The sequence below is a fragment of the Pyxicephalus adspersus genome, chromosome Z (genome assembly GCF_032062135.1).
Source record: "Pyxicephalus adspersus chromosome Z, UCB_Pads_2.0, whole genome shotgun sequence".
In the NCBI taxonomy this organism is placed as follows: Eukaryota; Metazoa; Chordata; class Amphibia; order Anura; family Pyxicephalidae; genus Pyxicephalus; species Pyxicephalus adspersus.
In genome coordinates this window covers 12,239,215-12,263,388 of record NC_092871.1, presented here as the reverse complement: position 1 = coordinate 12,263,388, position 24,174 = coordinate 12,239,215, and the positions used below count along the sequence as shown (strand labels likewise).

General features: G+C 40.4%; 2 protein-coding genes across 2 annotated transcripts in view; one reads left to right on the top strand and one right to left on the bottom strand.

Moving 5' to 3' along the window:
- Positions 1-14,924, bottom strand: part of CCHCR1 (coiled-coil alpha-helical rod protein 1) — a gene marked incomplete in the record, with an annotated part of 21,007 nt that extends 6,083 nt beyond the window's left edge. The window contains 14 exon segments of the mRNA XM_072429370.1: positions 1,558-1,746; positions 1,840-1,967; positions 2,626-2,707; positions 3,415-3,527; positions 4,339-4,445; positions 4,727-4,837; positions 5,387-5,518; positions 6,067-6,180; positions 6,723-6,858; positions 8,258-8,433; positions 9,396-9,663; positions 12,743-12,938; positions 13,114-13,272; positions 14,763-14,924. Of these exon segments, the coding sequence (XP_072285471.1) occupies positions 1,558-1,746; positions 1,840-1,967; positions 2,626-2,707; positions 3,415-3,527; positions 4,339-4,445; positions 4,727-4,837; positions 5,387-5,518; positions 6,067-6,180; positions 6,723-6,858; positions 8,258-8,433; positions 9,396-9,663; positions 12,743-12,938; positions 13,114-13,168 (1,807 nt within the window).
- Positions 14,925-15,040: 116 nt separating this feature from the next.
- Positions 15,041-23,193, top strand: TCF19 (transcription factor 19). Its single transcript, XM_072429371.1, has 3 exons — positions 15,041-15,927; positions 19,177-19,753; positions 20,948-23,193. The coding sequence occupies exons 1-3, from the start codon at positions 15,648-15,650 to the stop codon at positions 21,168-21,170; spliced, it is 1,080 nt and encodes a 359-aa protein (XP_072285472.1). The 5' UTR covers positions 15,041-15,647; the 3' UTR covers positions 21,171-23,193.
- Positions 23,194-24,174: the final 981 nt, after the last annotated feature.

Sequence of the window (24,174 nt, the reverse complement as noted above, 5' to 3'; positions counted from 1 at the left end):
CCTACTATTACTATATAGGACATACACACATTCTGCTTAGTGTATAGGAACCTCTCTGCAATTCCTATAGGGAGCATACACGGCACTGACATAAGAGACAGATTGTATCAGAGACCTCTCAGCTATTCATAAATATTCTATTCATAAATAGAAGGACACCATCACCTCTAGTGGTTTCCCAGCAGACCATAACAGCTGTTGGTTGAACCTCTGTCTGATTTTTGGATTGTTTTCCCCTACATTACAACTATAGCAGCTGGGATGTGGAAAAAAAATTGGTCTGATTAATATGCAGAGCATGTAACCAGCAGCTGTCACACTGATACAATGAAATGAAGAGCACTCTCTATGCCAGGCCTGGAATTACTCTAAAGGAGCAACCATGCGCTTGGAAGGGCTTTCAAAAGAAAACAGTTTCACAGTAATTCAAGAAACACTCCACCCTACTAAACTCCTTGAACACGCTTATATCTCTCGTCTGGACTACTATAACCTCCTCCTCTCTGGTATTCAACTAACCCGACTCCCTCCTCTACAATCTAATATGAATGCTGCAGCCAGACTCATCCATCCTTCCCACCGGTCTTCTTCTGCTGCATCTCTTTGTAGTTCTCTTCAATGGCGTCCATTTCACCTTAGAATCAAATTCAAGTTCCTGTGCTTTGCCTTCAAATCCCTCCACAGTTCTTGTCCCACTTACATTTCTGACCTGATTGAAAAATGCCCTCATAGCTGCTCTCCTCACTCCTCCAATGACCTGCTAATAAATTCCTCACTCATAACCTTATTACAAGCACGGCTACAAGACTCTTCTAGAGCTGCCCCAACTCTCTGGAATGGTCCTTTCCATCCTATTCAGCTTGCTCCTACTTTCTGCACTCAAAACCCAATGATTTCACCTCACCTACCCTTCTTCTTCGGTCTCTTAAACCCTCACTACTTCCCAACACTCTATATCCCCCTACTACTGTGTGATACTTCCCCCACTTCTTAGATTGTAAGCTCTTCAGGGCAGGGTCCTTTCCTCCTCCTGTGTCTCTGTATTTGTCTGTTATTTACAACCCCTATTTAATGTACAGCACTGCGTAATATGTTGGGGCTATATAAATATTATTATTGTTAATAATACTGCACTCCACATATGCAATACCCCTTACAAGTGTTTTACCATATATTAAATTACCAGGGTAATAAACCTAAAGACTGCTGGGGATGCCAAGTCTCATACAAATTTGCCATGTATAAAGTGTCCAGGAAACTGGACTGGTCACTAAGTGTGACACATTAACAGACAACTTTACTGAAGGTAAAGGTAACATATTTCCACTCAGCAGTTCCCTGTACTTTATGCACAGACAACACCACCCTTCACAGGCACATGACAAACTCCAAACCAAGAGGCAATCTATAAAAAATAGCTACTGGAATCTTAAAAAGAGTATTAGGTACTTCTCATATCTTGGCAGGAAGTCTGGAAGTTTCTGTCTCTTATGTACTAAATTCAATATGAATAGGACATTCTTCCCGTTAGGCAGCATGCTAAAAATGCCTTTGTACCTTTCTCATATTCCCCCTTCTGATTCTGCAGTTGTCCTTTCAGCTGTTCAGCGGTTTCACATACTTCTTGTAGTTTCCTCTCCAGCTCAGTCACTTGCATTGTCAGGACTTTCTCCCTCTCTTCTGTCTCATAAAGAGACTGGCGGAGAAATGAGGATGTGTGATGACACTCTGCTAGCTCTGCTTCCACTGCACAAATTGAATAGGAGGTCAGTATTAGGATAAATAAAAAACACACCCAGAAATCAGAGACACCTCTGCAATTGAAGATCGGTCTCTTACATTTCTCTCTAGTCTCTGTTACTCGCCCTTCCAAAATGAGAGCGCTGCGTTTCAGCTCTGTGCTCAGACGATCTCTCTCTTCATTTAGAAGCTGTACCTCATTTTTCAGGTCTTCATAGGATGGATACCTACAAAAGTTTGTATAAAATTAACTCTAAAGAGACAACACTGGTCCTGTATTTAGAAAAATATCAAAGTCAGTTTGTTTAGAATAGAGCAACCTATTACACCATATACAGTGGGTAAAGAAAAAAAAAAATCTTTGCTCACGGTAAAAATGACTACACAGTGACTGAAGGAGAAAAGGAGATGAAACCCATAAAAGTATGAGAATAATACAATGTAAGCTGTTGGTGTGTTGAATTGTGATATATACAGACAACCATTTGAACAAAGTTTCTTTTCAATACTTTTTATACTTTTAAAAAAGTATTTTTTCCTTTTTCCTGCAGAATTTTTATATGCTTTGGACTACATATTTAAGGAGTTAGAAGTGCTTCTTCTGCCTGCACTGACAGCAGAATGTATGACTAGGATCTGCCTTTGTATGCTGCACTGTGTCTTTGAATCTCCTATTCCTCAACCTCAATCACAATGTCTTAAGCAGGTCCTCACTGTGTGACTGAATGACTGCAACATTGGTCTATTAGAACCACAAGTATGGGAGCTGCTGTGAATACCTACAATGAACTCTGTAAAGTGATGTGAAATGTTGGTGCTATATGAATACAAAAAACAAAGCAATATGATAATATATAAAGCTGAAGATTTTTCCTTTTAACTTACAGGTCGTTATCCTCCACTACTGAATTTTTAGGTTTCTCCTCCAGTGCCAATTTCACCAAGGCCATTCTTTGTGCTACCATACCTAACGGAGTCAATGTAAAATGAAAACGCTTAGACCAAGCAATTAATAAAATAGTTTATATATGTGCTAATTTAACATTTGACACATTTTCAGAATAAAGGTTTGAAATCTCTATGGAGCTTTTATGCCAAGAAACGTTCCTCTCCAGTACCTGTGACCACTGGAAATAAAAAGAGCAGAAATTCACCTTAATGGGAAAACCGACAATAAAAGACAAACATAAATATCTTCATTACTTATTGTGTCCCTGTTGCAGAGATTTCCCCAATATCACAGGGACAGAAACAAACATGAATCCTTCAAAAACGGGGCATGGACAGATTCTAGCCTTATCTATCTATCTGTTTTGCAAAATGCAGTTTTGGCTCTGCATTCTGTTTTTTTCTGCCTGAACACAGAAGAAAATACCTTCCACCCAACCAGAATTGAAAGGAAGGCTCTCATGTCTGAAATAAATCATGTGCTGGCCAAAGCAATGTTCCTTTCATTTTTTAGCCTGCATCATATAAACAAGGACGTCGAATGAGGACGTTATTGACAAACAAAATCAGTGCTTCCAATATATTTTAGAGCAATAGTCATAGCAATATGAACAGCCCTAGATGGGAAGGCATCTCTTCACAAACAAGGAACAAGTGGATATTTACCACTCTATAAATAAATGCTATCATCCTCATTTAGTTCATTCATTACACTGCCCTTTTTACCTTGTATAGTGTCCACTCTCTTGGTGGCAAAAGAGACTCTCTGGCCAAGAGTAACCAGCCGCTGCAGAGCAACCTTGAAGTTTTTTTCTTGAGTGTCCAGTACCTGAACAAAACTGACAACATTCACAATTAATAAAATTAAATACGCTAGGGTATGCCTGATGCCATTTCCACCCCACTTAACCTTCTGTCAATAACTTTTTAAAACAAATAATTTCTTTACTGTTTTTTCAAGCACTTATGTGCCTTCCCAGGGTCCTCCATCTACCTTGAACAGTGGGTGTGTGGTCCTCTATGCTCCTTAATGTCACAAGTGCATTTTTCTCCGAGCCTAAGCCAGTGTGGGGACACCCCTAGGGATGGTCCATGTCTCTGTGTGCTCAAAAGAATTGGGTTGAATGCTGCTGAGCAACATACACCCAAAAGATGACAACATTGTAAAAGAATTTACATTTACAGAGATTATTTTATTTAATAAAGATTGCCTTTCAATATCAAGGAAACAAATGTGAATGGAGGCAAAGTGGAATTTACTTCAATGTTTATACAATGCTGAAAAATTGCACAGAATCCAAAGAAACATTTATATCGGACTCAAAGGGCTTCAAGTCCAATGTCCCCAAACACATTCAAGACACAAATGGGGGGCAGATATGAAATGGAACTTGACTGGGCTACTATTACATTTTTGGAATGTGGGAAGAAGCCCAAAAAACATGCAAAACAAGTTATTAACCTTGCTGAATCAGCACCCCCCCGCCGTTGTAACCACTCAATTCCAATGCTGCCAAACAGCTGATGAAAATGGCTGAAAATTATTACCAGGTGAACTTCCAAACATTTTATTATTTTTTTATGTTGTTTAGTTGCAGGAGCATTAATGGCTCAAAAGTTATTACTGCTAATTGGGGTTGATGAACATACCCATCAATCATTTCTTTCAGCTGGAGTGATGTCTTTTCTGCCTTTTCAGCTCGTCTGGTAAGACAGGTAGATGTAGTATGTGCAGCACACAGCTCGTTTTCCAAAGACTGCAGAAGATATGTATTATGTTTGTTTAGTGCACAAAGACATAACACAGCATTGTGTCTTCTATACAGGCACTTAAAGGAATCACTTCATAAATACTGATGTTGCCACATTAACAAAATTTTTCTGCAGATGGTGTGAATTTCACTACATATAATGGATTGACCTGGCTAAAACACTTTTTCCCTGTGGTTTGCAGATCTTTCCCATGGGGTCTCTTAGGATGATACAGTAATCATTATCAGTTAAATTTTGGTTTTCCAGATCTCTACTTCCTCCTCACCTTGCTGCGAAGTCTCTCCATTTCTAACTCTGCTGTCCGGTCTTGAAGAGCATGCGAATGAAGGACCAACTGCTGATTACTCTCTTGCAGAGAATTTGTAAGAAAACAGACCTAGTATTAAAAAAAATAAACAGGAAGTAACAGTTAAGCAGAGAAGAGCTAATGCTAACTGCAGCTCTAACTTTATTGTATAGAGTGCAGTAAGTTTTAGCAAAATCTCACATGTGGCAGGTCTGTAGTTTCTAGATAAAAGATTCTGTACAACCATCCCACGTTTAGTAAGACAAATAAGAAACAAATGATGATTGTAGCTTAAATTACCAAAACACAGGCATCAAGTGTTTTGTATTAGCAAGGCAAGGCAACTTTTAAAGACCAAGGTGGTCAGGTGTGTTGCTTGTGTGTATGTGAGAGAGCAAGAGAAGGTGCTATAGTAGGCCGCATTGGCCAACAGTAGGCCACAGCTCTAGGCAAAAAAACAGCCATGCAAAAATCACAGCAGAGTCATCCAGGTTTCCAAGCTCTGTAATAATAAACTGTGGCCATCTGTAGCCCTTTGTCATACACTTCTGTGGGTAGTTTAGAATGTTTAAAGAGTCCATGATTTTCCTTTAGTTTATTGTTGCATACCTCCCACCGTATCTTTCAGTCAGAACTTACCTTCTCCTGGATCTTTCGTTCATCGTTCTCCTTGTTGATTTCTTCTGATTTAAGTTGCACCATTAAACTGAACACTTTCTCCCTCCATCGCTTAAGTAGCACTTCTGTCTTTTGTCCGTTTATATGGGTTCCCTTAATAGGGGAACAATGACAGAAATATCAGTAACCTCAGAAAATAAAGTATATTCAGTATTGCATACTATTAAAATGTTAAAACCCAGGACAAGTATACAGATCAGCAAAGACAGTGTAAAGCAAGACATACATATCTACAAACTTTTTCTGTTTTATCGCTATATTATCTAAAATGTGTCGTAGATGCCAAATACAAACTCTGTTTAAAATCACATGCCTCCTCAATTCCCTCTGCTTTACATATCTGTTAAAGTGCTGTATACATTATGGAACTGGAACCAGGAAATCAGAATTTTATCCATCTTGGTATATACCATAGTAAAACTATGTTGTCAGCATGACAGCAAAGCAACTGTCATTTTCAGAAGTAGTGGTTGATTATTAGATATCCTTTAATCACAATAAACCCTTAAAAGACTATATATATATATACACACACATACATACATACATACATACATATATATATATATATATATATATATATATATATATATAAATAAAATCAGAACAAAACCAATGGGGATAACACATAAATGACTTACTGCCTTTTTGCACAAATCACTTTCTTGTAGAGACAATATGTGTGTGAGAGATGACAGGCGGGTCTGAAGGAGAGACATGGAGGTCTGCAAAGCTTCTCGCTCTTTTTCCATAGTCTAGAAATAACAGAGACACAGATGAAAACAAAGTTAGCTTCCAGCAATTTCTTACCAAAGATCCTTCACAGGTTAGAAGTGTTTAAATAAAGCTCAAGGTACCGATCTCATCCACCAATAATCAAAAGATCAAGAAATTCCAGGCTGTGCTGCACTGAATTTCATGTCTGGAAGTGTATAGTGTATAGTAAGCCTAGTAGTGAAAATTAAAATTAGGCAAATTGCCTGTCAAAGCGGGGTGGAGTTTGCGGTGCCAAGTTGGACAAACAATGTCATTCCTGATCAATTTTCAACAATATTATTGTGCAACCATTGATCAGAAATGCCCTATTTATCCTTGGACTATCTTTTGAGTGAATATTTTTATCAAATCTAATATATGTAATATATTGAAAACCGGAAGAAAATATGGTAGGATTAAACCCTTTAATAATCAAATATAAATAGAACTGTGATGCAATCAAAATGTATCTACATGAAAATCTACTGATTCCACCCAGTTCTCCACGAAGCAAACATCACATATTACAAGAATGTCAAACCTTAATTGTACTCCTGAGTTCTGCTATCTTTCTTTTATGTTCCTCAGTCTGGTGATTATCGGGTACAAGCTCTCCTATGTAGGTCCTCAGCTGCTGCACTAAAGAGTTCTGTGATTCCAGTTCTATGCGAGATTGGCTACAGAGAAAAAAAGACAAGTCAATCATATAAGTGTCACTTTAACACTCATTTCTAGCTAAGCACTAACTGCATCAAACCCAGCTATAAGACATAATGCAGAATAATGTCTAAAATCAGCAAGCACTACTAAAACATTTACCTTTCTTGGATCCTCTGAGGGTTTAAAATTTGTAAATAGGGAGAAAAAAAACTTTAAGAAAGAACCATTGTGTGTTTGATACCCATTTGTGTCTACCAAGTTAAGCAGGCTCAAATCAGATGATCTTCGATTTCTGTTGATACTATGGATAAGGAAGGCACTGAACCACTCACAGCAGACTACAAACAATATAAAGCTAGATTCCCAGCTTACATGATCGGTACTGTGAAAAGTATGGAGACTGCAATTCCTATTTATCCTCCTCTTTATTTCTAGCTTACTCCAATACAGTTGAAGACCTTGAACAGGCATGCATAAAGTTGGGGTTGTACTAAAATCTGATCTTTTTGGTAATTGTTCTTAACTGCTCAAAGTTCTAAAACCAATTGGTCAAGCAGAATTATTAACTATGGCAGTCTGCCAGTTTTTCTCAGCAAAGGTTCTTATAAAAGTAGCATTGCAATAAACAAAGTTAAAAAATAAATCAAAAACAAAATGATTTTTACTGTCAAGCTAAAACAGTCGTGGTCCGTGGACCTTGAGAAAAATTTGGACATTATTTGCAATTTTTTATGTTTTAAAAATAATATTCTAATAAATTCTTATGTTCTGAATGACAATTTTCGCCTTTATATTGCACTAAATTCACAAACTGTGCTAGAGACGGAAAAACAAGGGGGGCGCAGCATGAGGTCAGTGTAGTCTTAAGCCCTATGAGGCAACCATAGCTGAGCCATACACTTCAGTATTGTTTCCACCATTCTCCGCAAATACCGATTCTCATTCGATTGTTTTATTTTATTTGTTTATTTCTCAGATGCTTTTTTAGGTAAGTATGTGTAACTGTGTATTTTCTTTAACCGTTATATTTAATGGCATCAAATAGTTTAACTTTGATAACTATCATTTCTTGTTTGCTTTTTCTCACTCATTATGGGTTTATTTCATTAGCGTCTAAGACCAAATAAATATTTTTCATTTCTTCATTAATACCAAACCAAAGATAATGCAACTAATGATAATAGTAACAATAGTAATACTTCACTTAACCGTGAGCTGATCAATGAATCAGAGCCTCCAAAGTCCTTTTCAGGCACCATTAGGGAGATCATTATTTTACAAATGTATTTATCGTTTTAATACAATTTATATTAATGTCCGCGGGATTTAAAATTATGAATTTAGTGGTCCATGAGGTCTGAAAGGTTGGCGACTGCTGGGCTAAAAGGTAAAGTAGTTATATTTATTATGTTTCACCTCAGTTGAGTTTCCAAATTGTTTCTCTTTTCATTGGCTAATCCAAGCTCTTCTCTTAGGCATGTGACTTCCTGTATATTTTGCTTCTGTACTTCCTGTAGCTCCACCTCCAGTTTGCTCATTCTGCTTCTAAAGGAATCCAGTTCCATTTTGTGTTGCTCTGTCAACAGCTGAAACTACAAATATTAAAAAAGACAAAGATTACAGTAAATTCTGTGAATCCTGAACCAGCGAATGTACCATTAGGTCAAGTTTCGCCAGGTCAAGGTAGTAATTTTTAGTACATTTGAAACCTAAAAACAAAAACTTTCAAAGGACCAGAAAATATATAATGATTTCAGAAATACAGATACCTTAATGTGAGGGTACTTTAGATACATAGGGACCAGAAAGTCATTAGCAAGTAGATATTTTTTATAGAGGGAAATTTAATATGATACAACTGATCAAAACTAATTTGTATCAGTCTGTTTCCTCTCTAGAAGGTGTAAGTAAAGTGTCAGTTCTGACTTTGGACACATATACAAATTCAGCTAAACGAAGCCATTTCATCAGGATTAACAGAAGGGCTGAAACTAATTTAAATAACATGCCAGTTCCCTTCAGTGTTGGTTACCAAAACACTATGTCATGCTGTTGGTAAAGATCAGAGTACAGACTGACTGATTCTGCCTTTTAACAAAAGCCAAAAAGTCAGCACCCACCCCCAGGGTCAGCTTTGGGCTTCTTTTTTTAAGCCGGGTGAAAAGAATAGAAAAGAAAGTGGGTGGCAGCCCCTGTATTGTGACCCAACTCATCATTTATCACCCGAAAACAGCCAGGTGGTTACTGAAAAGTGCTAGGTGGTGCACCCACCTAGAAAGGAGCTGGGGAGAACACTGAATAGAGTCTTTTATTACAATTGGTTCCCTTATTTCAGATAATTTTTCAGTAGAATACAGTTATTATTGTTTAGCCCAACGAAATGTAGGCATGGCAATGTCTGTGAATGGTTATTTTACTCTCTAAGTTCCCTGCCTTTGGGAGCTATGTATCCAAGTCTTCTGTATTGTCCTATAAAGGATTAGTAAATCTGTCCTCTACTTCATCACATGATCTAATTTGTATTGTAGAATGCCATAACAGCAACAACACCTGCCTCTTCCTGTCGCTTTCTTTCTGCATCTTCTTCTGACTGTCTTCTCCTCTCTTCTTGCTGCTTCCTCCTCTCCTCTGCCTGCTCAGCCTCTGCACGCTCCACCTTCAATATCTGTACTTCATGCATCAACCTCCTTAAGGTTTCCTCCTTTTCTTGCACATCAGCTACTGCCAGTTCCAGCTTGCGGATCTCTTTCATCTGATGGGCAATAATTTCCAGGGCCCGGGATTCAGAGGGTGGGACATCAGGAGACTGGTGGTCAAGGGACCTGATATAAACAAGACCATAATAATAGTCACAGCATGCATCTGTCTTTGCTCTTTTCCAGTGAATATCTAACATGCTGTGATACACTTACTGATCATTGTCCATAAAAAGCAACAAACACTTGTGGATATGAATGTTTAGTTTTCACAGCAGCCAGCAAACAAGGTAACAAAGGACAGCAGCTGTCTATGATCTCTGTAATGTATCTGGCAGTTTTGCAGCTTCAGTACCAAAACAAACCTTGCCAGAGGGTGAATGGCTTATCTTATAGTCTTATAAAAGTGTATATAGCTGCAGTTCCGGCGTAAATATAACTAAAGCCAAAGCCTAGAGTAGGTAAGGGTTAAAACAGATTCTTTTCAAGGTCATCTGTATTTATTAGGGAGATTCACTTTCACTTTTTTGTTCTATAGACACAACAGGCGGTGAGTAGAGATCTCCCCAATGAGAGGGAAATCTGTCATAGAAACATGTGCCCCCCATTGGAAGATTTCACCTTTATCTTGGTTCTGGTGTCAACTAAAAATTTTGGATTTACCAACTTTGCAGAACTGGCAATCTGCATAGTTGGAAATATTTGTGCTAAAATAGACACATCAGAGAAAGTTTTGTTTTACTTTATTACCTTTAAACTATAACCCTGCAAGGGCAGGAATCTTTCCTATTGGCTTGTGTGTTTTTTTTTTTTTTAAAGACATGTGACTGACATTTATGTTGTTTACCCCATCTACATTATGCAGCCATGCTTGTTTCTTACATTTGGGATGCTAAAGAAGATGATGGCATAACACAGATAAGATAAATAAGTTATTTCACCCTATAATAGCTATGGAACATTTCCAGGTCCTGTCACTTTCACCCATGCAACATTTCTATAATCCACCAAACTTCTTGTTCACGCATTTATCTCTCGTCTGGACTTCTGTAACCTCTTCCTCTCTGGTATTCCACTAACCTGACTCTCTACTCTACAATCTATTATGAATGCTGCAGCCAGACTCATCCATCCTTCCCTCCGCTCCTCTTCTGCATCACTTTGCAGTTCTTTTCATTGGCTTCCATTTCAACTGAGAATCAAATTCAAGCTCCTGTGCTTTGCCTTCAAATCCCTCCACAGTTCTTGTCCCACTTACCTTTCTGACCCGATAGAAAATACTCCCCCTGCCGCTCTCTTTGCTCCTCCAATAACCTACTAATGACTTCCTCACTCATAACCTCACATGCACGGCTTCAAGACTTTTGTAGAGCTGCCCCGACTCTCTGTTCATTTAAAAGAGCACTGAAAACACATCTTTTCAAACTTGCCTCCACCACCAAAACACCCCAAAATCTTTTACATATATTAACAGCAAAAGATCAAATCTAAGCATGTAGGCCCTTTAAAGGATGTCTCTGCATTGGTACCTGGGGATAAAGAAAAGGTGGATTTATTAAACACATTTTTTAGCTCTGTGTACACAAAGGAAAATCTCAGAGCTGAAGTGCAAATTGCTAATAGCAATTGTCTCTGCCTTAAATGAGCGACAATGGTTTAAAATTGATATGATTGAGAAACAGTTGGGCAAAAACAAGGTTGACAAAGCACCAGGACCTGATGAATGATATCCACATGTCCTCAAAGAGCTGAGCTCTGTTATTTCAAAGCCATTGTTTCTAATTATTAGAGACTCTTTAGTCACTGGCGTGGTACCGATGGATTGGCATAAGGCCAATGTGGTTCCTATCTTCAAAAAGGCAACAAAGTCATTACCAGGTAACTACAGAGCCGTTAGTTTAACAACCGTAGTTGAAAAGGTCTTAGAGAGTTTGATTAAGAACCAATTATTATTAGTGATGGTCAGCATGGATTCAGGAAAGATCAAAGTTGCAATTTAGTGTCAATGGGTTTAGAAAAGCCAATCTCTAAATGGATAGAGAATGGTCTTAAAGAACGCATCCAGAGATTATTGATTAATGATTCATACTCTGATGGTCTGAGGTTATCAGTGGTGTATACCAGGGACCTTTACAATTTACCATCCTTATAAATTATATAAAGTTTGGGATTAAAAGTACCATTTCTGTGTTTACAGATGACACCAAACTATGTAAGGGAATTAAGTCCATGTCTATAATCTACAAACAGACCTGGATGTAGTGTTTGATTGGGCAGCCAAGTGGCAAATTACATTTAATATAGATAAACAACATGCATGCTTCATATTGTCTAGGGGGAATACATTTGGGGGAGTCAGAAATAGAAAAAGATTGGGGGTTCTGGTAGAATATAGACTTAATAACAGCATGCAATGCCAAGCTGCAATATCTAAAGCTACTCTAAAATATGAAAATACTGCAGAGATGGAGACATAATCATGCCCCTGTACAAAGCATTGGTCAGACCACATCTGGAATGGAATATGCAGTTGAGTTTTGGGCACCAGTTCATAAAAAGGACATTGTGGAATTGGAGAGAGTGCAGAGAAGGACAACTAAACTAATAAAAGTAATGGAGGAGCTCAGCTATGAGATGAGATTAGCTGAACTGAATCTATTCTCCCTTGAGAAGAGACGTATAAGGGGGGATATGATCACCCTGTATAAATATATAAATGGTCCATATAGAGAACTCTCTTCCCAACTTTTCACTTTCAAGGTCATTACAAAGAACAAGAGGGACTCTTTGTGTCTGGAGCAATTTAAGCTCCAGATAAGGAAAGGTCTGTAAGGTCTGTGAAAATGGGGAATCGGCTCCCTCAGGAAGTAGTTTCAGTGACTACTATAGATTGCTTTAAGAAAAAGCTGGATGATTTCTAGAAGCACAGAAAATAACTGGGGATTTAGGCTTTATTATAACGATAACAGAGACTGTAGATCCGGGGAAAATCTGAATGCCTCCTGGGATCAGAAAGAACTTTTTTTCCTGTTGGAGCAAATTGTACCAGGGTTATTTTTGCCTTCCTCTGGACCAACTATGTGTTATAGGGTTTTATATCTGGGATATGTTTTTTTTCTATAGGGGTAAACTTGATTGACTTATGTCTTTTTTTCAACCTGACTTACTATGTAATGTTAAAGTATTTTTGAATCATTTTTTTTACCTGACTCGCAGCCCATCTTCTCGGTCTTGCCTTAACTTCAGCGCCTCATTTTCATGTTTCAGATTTTCCAGCTCTTTTTTCAGCTCTGCCCAGGGCTGGGAATCAGCTGGTGGTGTTGCATTGGTCACTGAAGGGGGAGCAGTGGATAGCGTTCTACGCGCTTCAAAATGTGAAGGAGGAATCAAACCAGTTCGACCTGGAAAAAATAATTTCAATGCACTTCTACACAGGTTCTAAAAAAATTAAAAATGATGCAGCTGGACTCCTTTTTGCAATCCCAGCAGCCTCCACCAATATCTGTAAGAATTTAGGTTTAACGGATGGAAAATTAATTCTAATCCATCTGTGATGGTAATGGCTTCCCTACTTACCAATCCCTGTGGGAGGCAAGAACAAAGAAGCCGGATTCAGCCCTCTCTTCTCCATTATTCTTCAGCACAATGGATAGGCTTCGAAGATTTTATTTCTTTGTCATCAACAGCCAACACATACTTCAGCTTCATATAATGCTGGAAACAAACATACCAGACCTGCGTGATATTACACCATGACACACACCAAAATATACCTGTGCCTCTGGGCAACACAGAACACACAGACTGCTGAAAATAGACTATCATGGGAGGACCTGGCTGATCCTGCAAACCTGAAACAAATCCGGTTCATTCGACAATTAAAGCGTACCTAAACTCAACATTTGTTCTTTACATAGAAGGATAGACAACCCTTCTATATGAAGTAATAACGCAACGACCCTTTTTTTTTTAAAAAAAAGGGGGTGCAGCACTGCTCTTTTAAGTGTTAATCGCTGTGGAGAGCCTCCCAGGATACCCACAAGATGCATCCCCGGAGGCTCTGGCTGCTCCTCTGCGCATTCTCTGATCTCACGCATGCGCAGAAGAGGCATCTTTTCCTCCAAGGGGAAAGAGATGTTGATCCCACGCAAGCGCAGTGAGATCGTCTCTCTTTTTTTTCCTCTTTATAGTGGCTACGTCACCCAATCTTGCACCTGTGCAAGGATGGGTAACATAGCAAGAAGACCGAAAAAGGCGTCAGAAGACTGAAGATGGCAGTGCCTTGCACGAAAATTGCGCCTCTGTGCCGAGACACAGAGGAATTCCAGGACAAAGCGGGACCAGATCATGGGAAGGACCAGCGCCATTGAGGGATCTGTGGGATTTAAAGTAAGTGTCTTCTTTTTTTTTTTTAGTTTAAACTTAAACTTTACTTTTGCAGGTCCCTCTGGAGCTTTCCTGGATTGGGTTCCTTCCATTCCTCGCCATCATCTTCTAGCTACGTCACCTGCACTGCACATACTGCAAGATGAGGTGACGCAGCCTGTTGTAAATGAGAAAAGCGTATGTGATTGGCATTTTTTGCCATTTATGAAAAAGCCTCCTCTGGGCATGCCCGAGATTGGACACACGTAGAAGGTGCAGCCAGGAGCCTAATGGGATGCTTGATGCGAGTATTTCGGGAGGCTCTGTGCTCCCAGTCAGTCTTTACCGCTGCCATTGGACAATGGCGTGTGATTTATTAAACCGCATACATTGGTCGGAAGGGTCCAGGCAGCCTTACTCAACCTTTTTTTACATGGGGGAACCTTTAAAAAAAACTGTCAGGGATCCCCGGCTATAATTACTATATCCACAGCTCACAGTATATTAGCATGGTGGTCAGTCGGAAGAATGCCTTCATCTGGGATAACTTCCTGTGCTGCATTCTGATCATTGTCAGGTCCTTCTCTGGACTAACAACTCCCCTGTATGGGGTAAAAGGAAAGAGGCAGTCCTGTGATAGGGTGACAACATTGCTTTTCTATACAGCATGCTAAGTTAGTGTTGTCACCCTGGGTCACGTTACTGGTAGAAGCACCAGGTGGAAAAAAAAAACTAATGCTGGTATGCCATTGGCTGCACGCCTGTTATTAATGGCATTTATCCCGCACTACAGTTCGGTTACCAAGGGAAATTGCTGCACATATGTTATAGAGAATAATAAAGATACTGTTTTCTCTTACCTTCCAAGTGCCCTCCTGTCTGTATATAGTTACCGTGTCCTGTCTATCCCTCCTTCACAGTACACAGGCGGCCCACAAGCCCGGGAACTAACCCGTCATTACATCTTCCCTTAGCAACCGAGGCCACACGTTGACAACGCTGGGCACTTTGCTCGTGTCAATAAAGTTTATTCAATCAAACGTGTCAGCAAATTCAACGAGCTAACTGAGCAAACGTCACACCCAATACGGCCCAATCACGCTCCAAGACAAGGCTAGCCAATCACAGCGGAAATCCCTTAGCACCGCCTCAGTCTGCGGGGCATAGGGAAAAGTCGCGGTTCTTTAGTCCAATCACACTTTAGCAGGCGTGGTCATTATCAGCCGCTTGCATTGCAATTGCCTGAGAGTGGGTGTGGTTTTGTCGAGGGGACAAGACCTAGGTGGGGAAACCGCGCCAAATTTCAAAGGCGCGCTTCCTTCCTCCAGTTTTCCCGCCGCGATCCCGGCGCTGGTGAGCTCAGGTGTTAGCGGTGGCTCCGTGACCGCAGTGACGTCACGGCCGGTGTCTCCTCACCCTCCTATCTTTAGGTGGAGGGTAATCTGAGGAGGTGGATTCCACAGGGAGGGGATCCTTAGATCAGATCTGGGGTCAATGTGATAAAATCTAGTGACGTCACCGTAAAGTGGAGCCACGCCCACTTTATACTTGGGGTGCAATATCAGTGTTATGGGGCAAAGGTCATGTTAGGGATTTGAGGGGCAAAGGTCAGTGTAGGTGAGCCAGGATTCTCTAAGGTCAAAGCTTGCAGGAAGCCCCCTTGGGGGTCGCTTGGGTTATAGGGTGAGGTGTAATTTTAGGAGCATTGGGGGTCATAAAGACCATTGGAGTGTCACCCAGCTGTCATGGTGGGGTCAGAGGCCTCCATGTCCCAAATCCAGCCATGCTTCCAGCTGCTGCGGATGGGTTCAGACGCGACAACAGCCTGCAATGCAACCAGCACGACTTCCCAAGATCTCTACACCTTCCTGCCCGACTCTCCTCGATGTGTCTATCGGCTGGGAGCCCGCCATGACCTGTGTGACGTTCCCTTGCCGGGGAAGAACCGTGTCCAGGCAGAGATCCATGCGGAACGAGAGCTCGGGGGAGATTGGCGGGTCAACCTGGAGAGCTGCAGCGGTTCTGGTGATTATCTTCATGTGTCTATGTGTGTCTTGGCTCCTTATGTCCGTTACCTGTCCTGTGTTGTCCATTGGCCATTCTTACTCTCCATTCTAAATTTCCTCCTGTGCTAGAATAACGGGAATACAATGCAGCCGTTATCCACAGCAGCCAATCAGATCTCTTGTAAAACCTGGTCGTTTATTATTACATCAGGGTTCCTCCAGAAATTGCAATTTGTGCCTCTCAGGTCAGATTAAAGGTCGGTGAGTGGTTCGCCTCTGCTATAATTGTCAGGTATGTGGCACATACTTACCTTGTGCTGTCACCTTGCAGCCTGGGCGCCGCCATTTGCAATCCTGAATTCTATGGAGACGGCGATCCTCCTTGCTGATTGGACGATGGCGCATGCTCAGGAGGTATATTATCCCCCGTGGCTTCCTGTGTATGGTGACAACGCAAAGAGCCCAGCTCTAAACTACAGGGGTATGTGCTGTGTAGTTCAGAGCCGAAACAAAAAGCCACAAAAAGTTGGTTATTTGACCTTTCTGCCTCTTTTGTCATATAGCAATACCTCCTGGTGAGTTTTTTGTTTCCTCAGTTTAGGTCTGCTTTGATATCAATTTGATATATGTGACTTTAATCCCCCTGGCCAGCAATGTAAGAGGCATTCCTCCCACTGACCATACTAATGTACTGTGAGCTATGGCTATAGTAATTATAGCAGGGGATCCTGAAGATGGGGTATTTCAAGGGTTCCCCCATGTTAAAAAGGTTGAGAAACTGTGATGGACAGTTCTGTTTTGGTCCATGTTTTGTGGTCTTCTTCAGCCCCATCGTCTGTTAATGGCCATTCCCACTGTGGCTTGGTGATCTATAAGTCCAACACCAGACCTAGGCTACACACGTCAGATGATTCTCCTTCGATGAGCGCCTCAGGGCTGAGTATCTGGCGTGTGTACCGCGCTAGTCATCCAGACAACAGTCCTGCAGATCCACAAACGATGAATGATCGTAATGAAAGGGAAAGTGCAGTGGGGTGTCGCTCCATCGTCCTCCCCTCTATATAGAGTAGAACAGTGCTCTATGTACAATGCTCCATCAGTGTGCAGATTCAGCGCGGTCAAATATTTAGTTCCTAAAACAGAAATAAACTAAAATGAAAAAAATCATACTTGCATTTAATCCTGAAGATCTGTAGATCCATGTAAAGTTTCCTAGATTAGATCCCGCGTCGGCCCGGTGTGGAGGAAGTGCCGGGCGCTGCCATCTTCTTTGGTCTCCTTACTTCTTTTTCATACATCACCCAACCTCGTACAGACATGAGATTGGGTGACATGGGGAGGGGGGGTAAAAGAGAGCCGATCCAACTGCAAATGCATGAAATTGTCATTTTTTTTTCACCCATTAAAGAAGAGGCTTTTTCTGCGTGTTGCATTTTTTTTAAAGGCAATTATAACTTCACATAAAAGACATCTGTTTTGTATAAAGAAAAAATTTTGAGTTTAGGTCTGCTTTAAGGACTGCGATTGGACATCCCTTATCTATATCCTCCCAGTTTTGTAGCGATCCTATTATTGTTTGGTGTGCATCCATTTGGTGGCTCTGTCTGATCTGATTACTTGGCTTGGATCCTCTACAGCAGGGGAGTCAATCTCAAATATACAGAGGGCCGGAATTAAAAATGTAGACCAAGTCTGGGGCCAAACTATTTTATTTGATTAAATTTATTGAAAAATTTGAGAGAGTTTACTACTTCATCCAGAACTAACAAAAACAAACCCTTCTACACACACTTTAGGGTTGAAAATGCTAATTTCTATCTATCTATGCAGGCTGTGTGTTGTTCATCCTCTCACATCACAAGTTTGACTGACACTAAATATTACACTATGCAGTCTCTAATAGATTGAAACAAACACAATGCCCCTGGTAGTCAGGCACCATGTGATCATTGCCTAGGCTTTGTGTCACATGATGGGTAAACAGAAATAATGTCTATGTATTGAAAATGATGATGTGAGGTAGTAACTCGGGCAGGCGGGCCAGATGTAGTTGATTTTTGGAATTCTTAGGGGGGGCAAAAAAAAAGGTCCTTCAGGGCCAAATTTGGCCTGTGGGCCAGAGTTTGACACCCCTGCTATACAGCCTCTTATGGATTTCATGAATCAGTAGTCTTGCATGTCGTTAAAGGGGCATCCAAATAAAAACAATACAGCAAGCCAAGTTTAGTAACCCGGCCTATGAATCAAAATCCATCCTTTGATAGTCTGACTTTAAAAGGGAGTTCTGATTGTCATCCGTGGATACAACCCTATATGTGTGTTTTTCCTTATCTTTTTTTTCACCTTTGTATAGCAGAGTTTCTCAACCAGGGTTCCTCCAGAGGTTTATGGGGGTTCAATGAGCAGTTTGTGCTTCTTAGGTCAGTTTAAGTCACACCAATGATCTTTTTGGCTCTCTGTAGGGTTGACATTCTTCCCAATGGCCAGCAATGTAAGAGGCATTCTTCCCACTGATCACCGCTCTAATATACTGTGAGCTGTGGTTATATTAATTATAGAAGGGGTTCCCTGAAAGCTATTTTGGGGTTCCCCCATGTTTGTGCTGTAGTATAATTACACCTATATTAACCATAACACATTTTTGTTTTTTAATCTTTTTGCTTCTGCCAAACCCTGCCAGAATAGGTTATTTTCTTATAAAGAGCAAGGCAAGCTAATAGTCTCTGTTGATATAGCACGCCAATATATTGATTGCTCTACATACCCACTTTTTGATTTTAGGAACATTGAGTGAAAGCTCTGCACAAAGCTCAAACTTTCAGATTCTTTTTAGTAGGCATCCAAGCCTACTGATGGTTACCTCCGCCATTTTTTTCCACTGCCTTCAAGAGTGCCAAATGTAAGCCTCCATGTTGGAGTTTACGAAGGACAGGGCCTGGCTGTTGACCTCTGGAGAGCACTGCATCCTTGGAAGAAGAATTGATCACATGTTCTCCCAGGCTTTGGGTATTTCTTAGTGATCTTACATATGAACTGAGGAATGAATAGGGTGAATATCTATCCATCATTATAGAATTCTGTATCCAGAGAGCCTGTCACGTTGCCCTGACTGCTGCTTGTTTGATGTGTTGATGTTTACTTGCTCCATTAGGAAGTCGTTTGTGCCATCTTTTTAGGAATTTTTTAATAATATACTAAAAAAATTGTGTAGATGTATCATTTTGCTTACTTAGACATCTTCTCTTTTTGTTTTTTCTTCGCTCTTTAGGAATTTACATTAATGAGATTCACCTTCAGCGTGGTCAGAGGATGGAACTGTCAGATGGAGACCTTCTGCGCTTCCAAGAAAGAACCTCCCCATCCTTCTCTCCAACTCATTCTCCAGACACGTTCTTTCTGTTCCAGCGGGTCCGTGTGCGGCCATTGGACTTTTCAGCCATCACGTCACCCCGTGCTCGGACAGCATTTCCTGGATTTAAGCCCGTTCTGAGCACGGGAAGTCTTGGTGGGGATCGTGGAGGGTCTCCTCACTACACAACTGGTGCAACGGTCATCCTGAACTCCATCGGCAGCATTAGTAAGATGAAGCGGGAAAGGATGCACACTGGAGGTCTGATAGGAGGAACAGTAGAGCTGGCCAGACCAGCCACTCCAGACCTTCCTCTGCCTTCCCGCACTGGCATAGAAAGGAGGAGTAGCCGCAGGAAAGCCCAACATAAAGTTCTGTGTGAGCTGGAAGAAGATGAGGAGGATGACCGGCAGGTGGAGGAAGGAAAGCGAAAAAGAAAAAGGGGGAGGCGAAAGGAGGAAGAGAAGCGAGCTGCACAACCAATGGAATTTGGCAGGTGAGAATAGAATAATAATGTGTGCGTTTAGCTAAAATTCAAAATTCTGCACTTGTAATCTCAGCAGGAAATTAAAGGAATTGGGTACATTTTGTAACAACTGTCCGGGAGGGGAAGCACAGAAAAATGCACATTTTTTTTTTCTCCCCAAGCCCTGCACAATTTTCAGAGCATTAACATCTAACTATTCTGTTGCCCTATAATTTAGGTGCATTGCTGCACACTGTAAATGTGTATTGGATTACAATTGACTGTTAATAATGCACATTTACTGTATGTTATAATGCACATTGAAGTGTTGGTCCCAAAATTGTATTGGTCTGTCAATTTCCTCTTGCTTTGCCTCCATATTCACTGTACTAAATTCTGTCCTGTTGTTATGACTAATACATAAAGCTATACAGTGTTCTCCCCAGCCACTTAGCTGGGTGCACCACCCGGCACTTTTCAAGGAACCACCCAGCTGCTTTTGGGTGATGACTGAAGAGTTAAGTCATGAAACAGGAACTGCCACCCCCCTACAATTTCTACACACCCAGTAAAAAAAAAACTGGGTAGAACATTGTAATACACCATACACATAACTAAGGCACTTGGTGGAGAAAAGCAAAATATAGCACCCTGGATGTCTTCAATGCATACATTTTGAAGCTTAAGTCTATGCAGCAGATAGTTTGGTTGGTGATATAGCACACCCATGTTAAAGATAAGAATGGCTAGGTAATGTACAGTATTCTGTTGTGTAATACCCAGGTGTATTACTTAGAAATAGGGACGGTGGCTCAGAGGTTATCACTATGGCCTTTGCAGCGCTGGGTCGCAGGTTCAAATCAAACAGGACACTACCTGCATGGAGTTTGAGTGTTCTCCCCGTGTTTGTGTGGGTTTCCGACTGTTACTGCAGTTTCCTTGCACATTCCATAAACATACAGTTAGGTTAATTTGCTCCCCCCCCCCCCAAAAAAAAAAAACTGACCTTAGACTGTGGTAATGACATATGACTATGGTAGATTATTAGATTGTGAGCTCCTTTGAGGGACAGCTAGTGACATGACTATGGACTTTGTACAGCATTGCACAATATGTCAGTGTTATATAAATAATGTGTATTATTAATATAATATCTAGCTTCAAAACATGTCTAAATCTTTCTGTACTGTTGTCTTGTGCTAACCTTTTCTTTTTTCTTTTTAGAAAACCTCGTGGTCGTCCCAGAAAAAATCCAGCCCTTCCTCTTGTGGTGTCACAGACCATATCCAGTGCAGAACCCTGTGCTTGGCGCTCCTGCTGCCTCCCACAAGAAGACACAGTCAGCTGGGTGCAGTGTGACCGCTGTGATTCCTGGTATCACGTGGTGTGCATTGGACGTAGCCTAACCTCCCTGCAGGATACAGATTTTCATTGCGGTTGCACGTGACCAGGCATATGAGCTTTTGTTCACTTGTCTTTTTTTTTGTCTTGCTTTTAATCTATTTTGTAAGTCCTCTTCCTCTGTCCACAGGTGCAGCCCTTGGCCTGCTGTAAACCACTTTTACATCCTTTCCGTCTTAACGGTTTGAGCACCAGCCAATGCTTTATACAAAGGTTGTAAGAGCTGTCTGTGGGTTTTAAAGAGGCTGTCCAGAAAAAATTAAACTCTATCCACTTGCACAGTAAGAAAGCCTAAGAAAGCCTATTTGTTTTATCACTAAAGGGTGTGTAAGGTCATGGTCCTTGTCATATCATTTAATAAATGTGTAGGAAAGGTGCTGAAATGAACCCCTATTCAGTTTTGGGAGTATTTAAATAAACTTACACTAAAGAGTCTGTTTATATGGCTGTGATCTGACATTCACTAAAACATTCCTGGGAGGAGAACCAATTACAGCCATTTAAGCACATGGACTTGGAAGATTCTCCACCAGGGAATGTTTTTGTGCATGTCAGATTCACTGTTGATAAAGTAACCCCTAACAGTCTCAGCGGTTTGTGTATCAGAACCTGGACTGGACATTTTATATTTTTTTTTTTTTTTTTATTCCCCATAGAAAGAACCTTAAAGTGCAACTGTCAGAATAAATATATAGACTGTTGAAACGTATTTAAATGTCTGTTCTAGGTCCTATTCAAAGCCCGCCACAGCCAGGTAACTACTATGTTTAGAAGAGGACAAGCAATGGCAACTCATGACCAGCGAGCTTTAAAACATATCTGAACCCAGATCCAAAAAATGTAATCTATTGCAGTTTACCGGTTAGTATAAGTGGGGCTGCATTTTTTTCTGCTTTTGTAGTTTTAGCCAAACCTTTAAAAAAGAAAAAAAAAAAAAGTATTTTTTTTCCCTTACATTACTACTGTTTCTTTTTTTTTTACCTTTGTATCTATATGGACAACCATGGTTGTCCTCCCCAGTACATTATGGGTTTATGGGACTAATAGTTTACACAATAAAGATGAGTTCCTTTGTGCTTTACAGGATGTGATTAGGATGCTTCATTTCCGGCAAAAGCAACAGGTGTTTCCTGTTCTTGCCTGGAAATTGAAAACCTGTGCAGCCATTACACCTGACACGGGACTTGTAATCTGCAATAAATAGCACATTTCTGGGTTTAGTTAAATATTTAATCACTGAACAACCCTTTTGCAAGTGGGAAAAGTTTTAACCTTTTCTGAACAACCTCTTTAAACGGCCAGTTCACCTAAGATGGATCGTTCCATTGTTTGTTTGTTTGTTTGTTTTTTTTTGTTTTTTTTTTTGATCTCCCATGGACTACATTGGTAAAATCTTTGTACCTGAATTTCCAACTTTGCCTACTTTTTAAGGCCAGTCTCTCTGATTGATTTTTCATTTAGTTTACCTAATGACTTTCTGAAGTGGTAAAATTGATGCACCTAAACAGGGATCAGATTGGAACCTCATTCATGTATGACTATTAGACATGAAGCTCCTGCAAACCAATTGTTCTTTTAAAAGAAACGGTGTTTTCTTTTAGTGGGGAAATTGCACTGTTGCATGTTTTAAGGCCCTCTTTTAGAGGTGTTGCATGTAACATGTTCTTAAAAAAAAAAAAAAAAAAATATCCCACTTTACAACAATTCAATCAACCTGTTGGAGTGCACATGTAGAATTGCATGTTCCCTTGTGCGTGTTAGAAAATAGAGTTGTGTATGTTTTGTTCTAGTCATATAAGTGCATTGGCACTCCAGTTCTTTTGCGTTGGTGGACTACATAAGGGAACTTGATGACGCTTACTTGAATAGTAACTTATAGATTGCCTTTGCTGTACCAGACTCTCCAATATGATTTGCTCCTGGATTCTTCCTTCCTGTTCGCAGTCTCCAGAGCTTAGTGACCCCTTATGTCAGGTTTTGCTTAAAACTGAACTCCAGGTAAATGTCTAAAATTTGTACTGTATATACAGCTGTTTTATCCAGTAGGGGACTTTTATAAAAAAAAATAAGGTCTCTCCCCCACCCCTTGACAGTGAAAGATAAAACGGCACACTGCTATTCCCTTACCTGTAGCTTTGGTCTGTTGTCCGCATGTTTCTTGCAATGCAGCACAACTGTATGATTCCTCTTGCTGCTCCTATCTCCCTCAGAGGCTGAAACAATAGTAATCTGGTACTTGCATTAAAAACAGTGTATTGGTGATTGCAGAGCTGCATTCACTTGTTTCAGTTTTTGTCTGCCTGGAGTTCAGTTCTAAGTCAGGTGAATATAAGCAAAAATATGGAGAGATAAAAATCCAAAGCAGCACCTAATGGAGTAGTACATGCTAAAGTATCAGCAAAATGTTTAGTAAAGCTGACCCAGAAAATGCATTTGCATCTGGTTGCATGAGTAAACAATTAATCGGTTTATGTGTTTTGGGTCAATAAGTAGTCAGCTATTCACTCAGCCAAGGAGCTGACATTTTAAGATGGCATCGATAAGACCCTTAGTATTTCTCTTAGCTCAAGTTTTGGCTTTGTTGGGCTTGAACCAGACGATTTTTCCAGGGTAATCCTACCTGTGAAACTTTTTGAGAGATGCAATATGCAGGTAAGGTGATTGCAGCTGTCTGAGCCCACTCATAACTGAGAAAGCTATTTTAGATGGATTAAACCTCCAAATGTATGCTGTAACAATGTTGCTCTACCTTGATTTCAATACACTGCATTATTTAACCCGTTACTTGGCCCAGATCCAGGGCTTTTATATATATATTGCTGTACAGACCTCATACTCATCCTAACAGATCGCTGCACTAATCAACAGAGAACCTTTTATTTTTTAGTGATTTATTTTTTTACAGCCACCCTAGGCTGGAGCTAGAGCTACAATGCATTGTATTTTACATTCTGATTACATCTCCTACACTGCAATTTGTTGTCCATAGAATTCCTAAAGTAAGTCTGGACATATTGTAGAAGCTTTTCTAGACCGTTCAAATAAAAGTC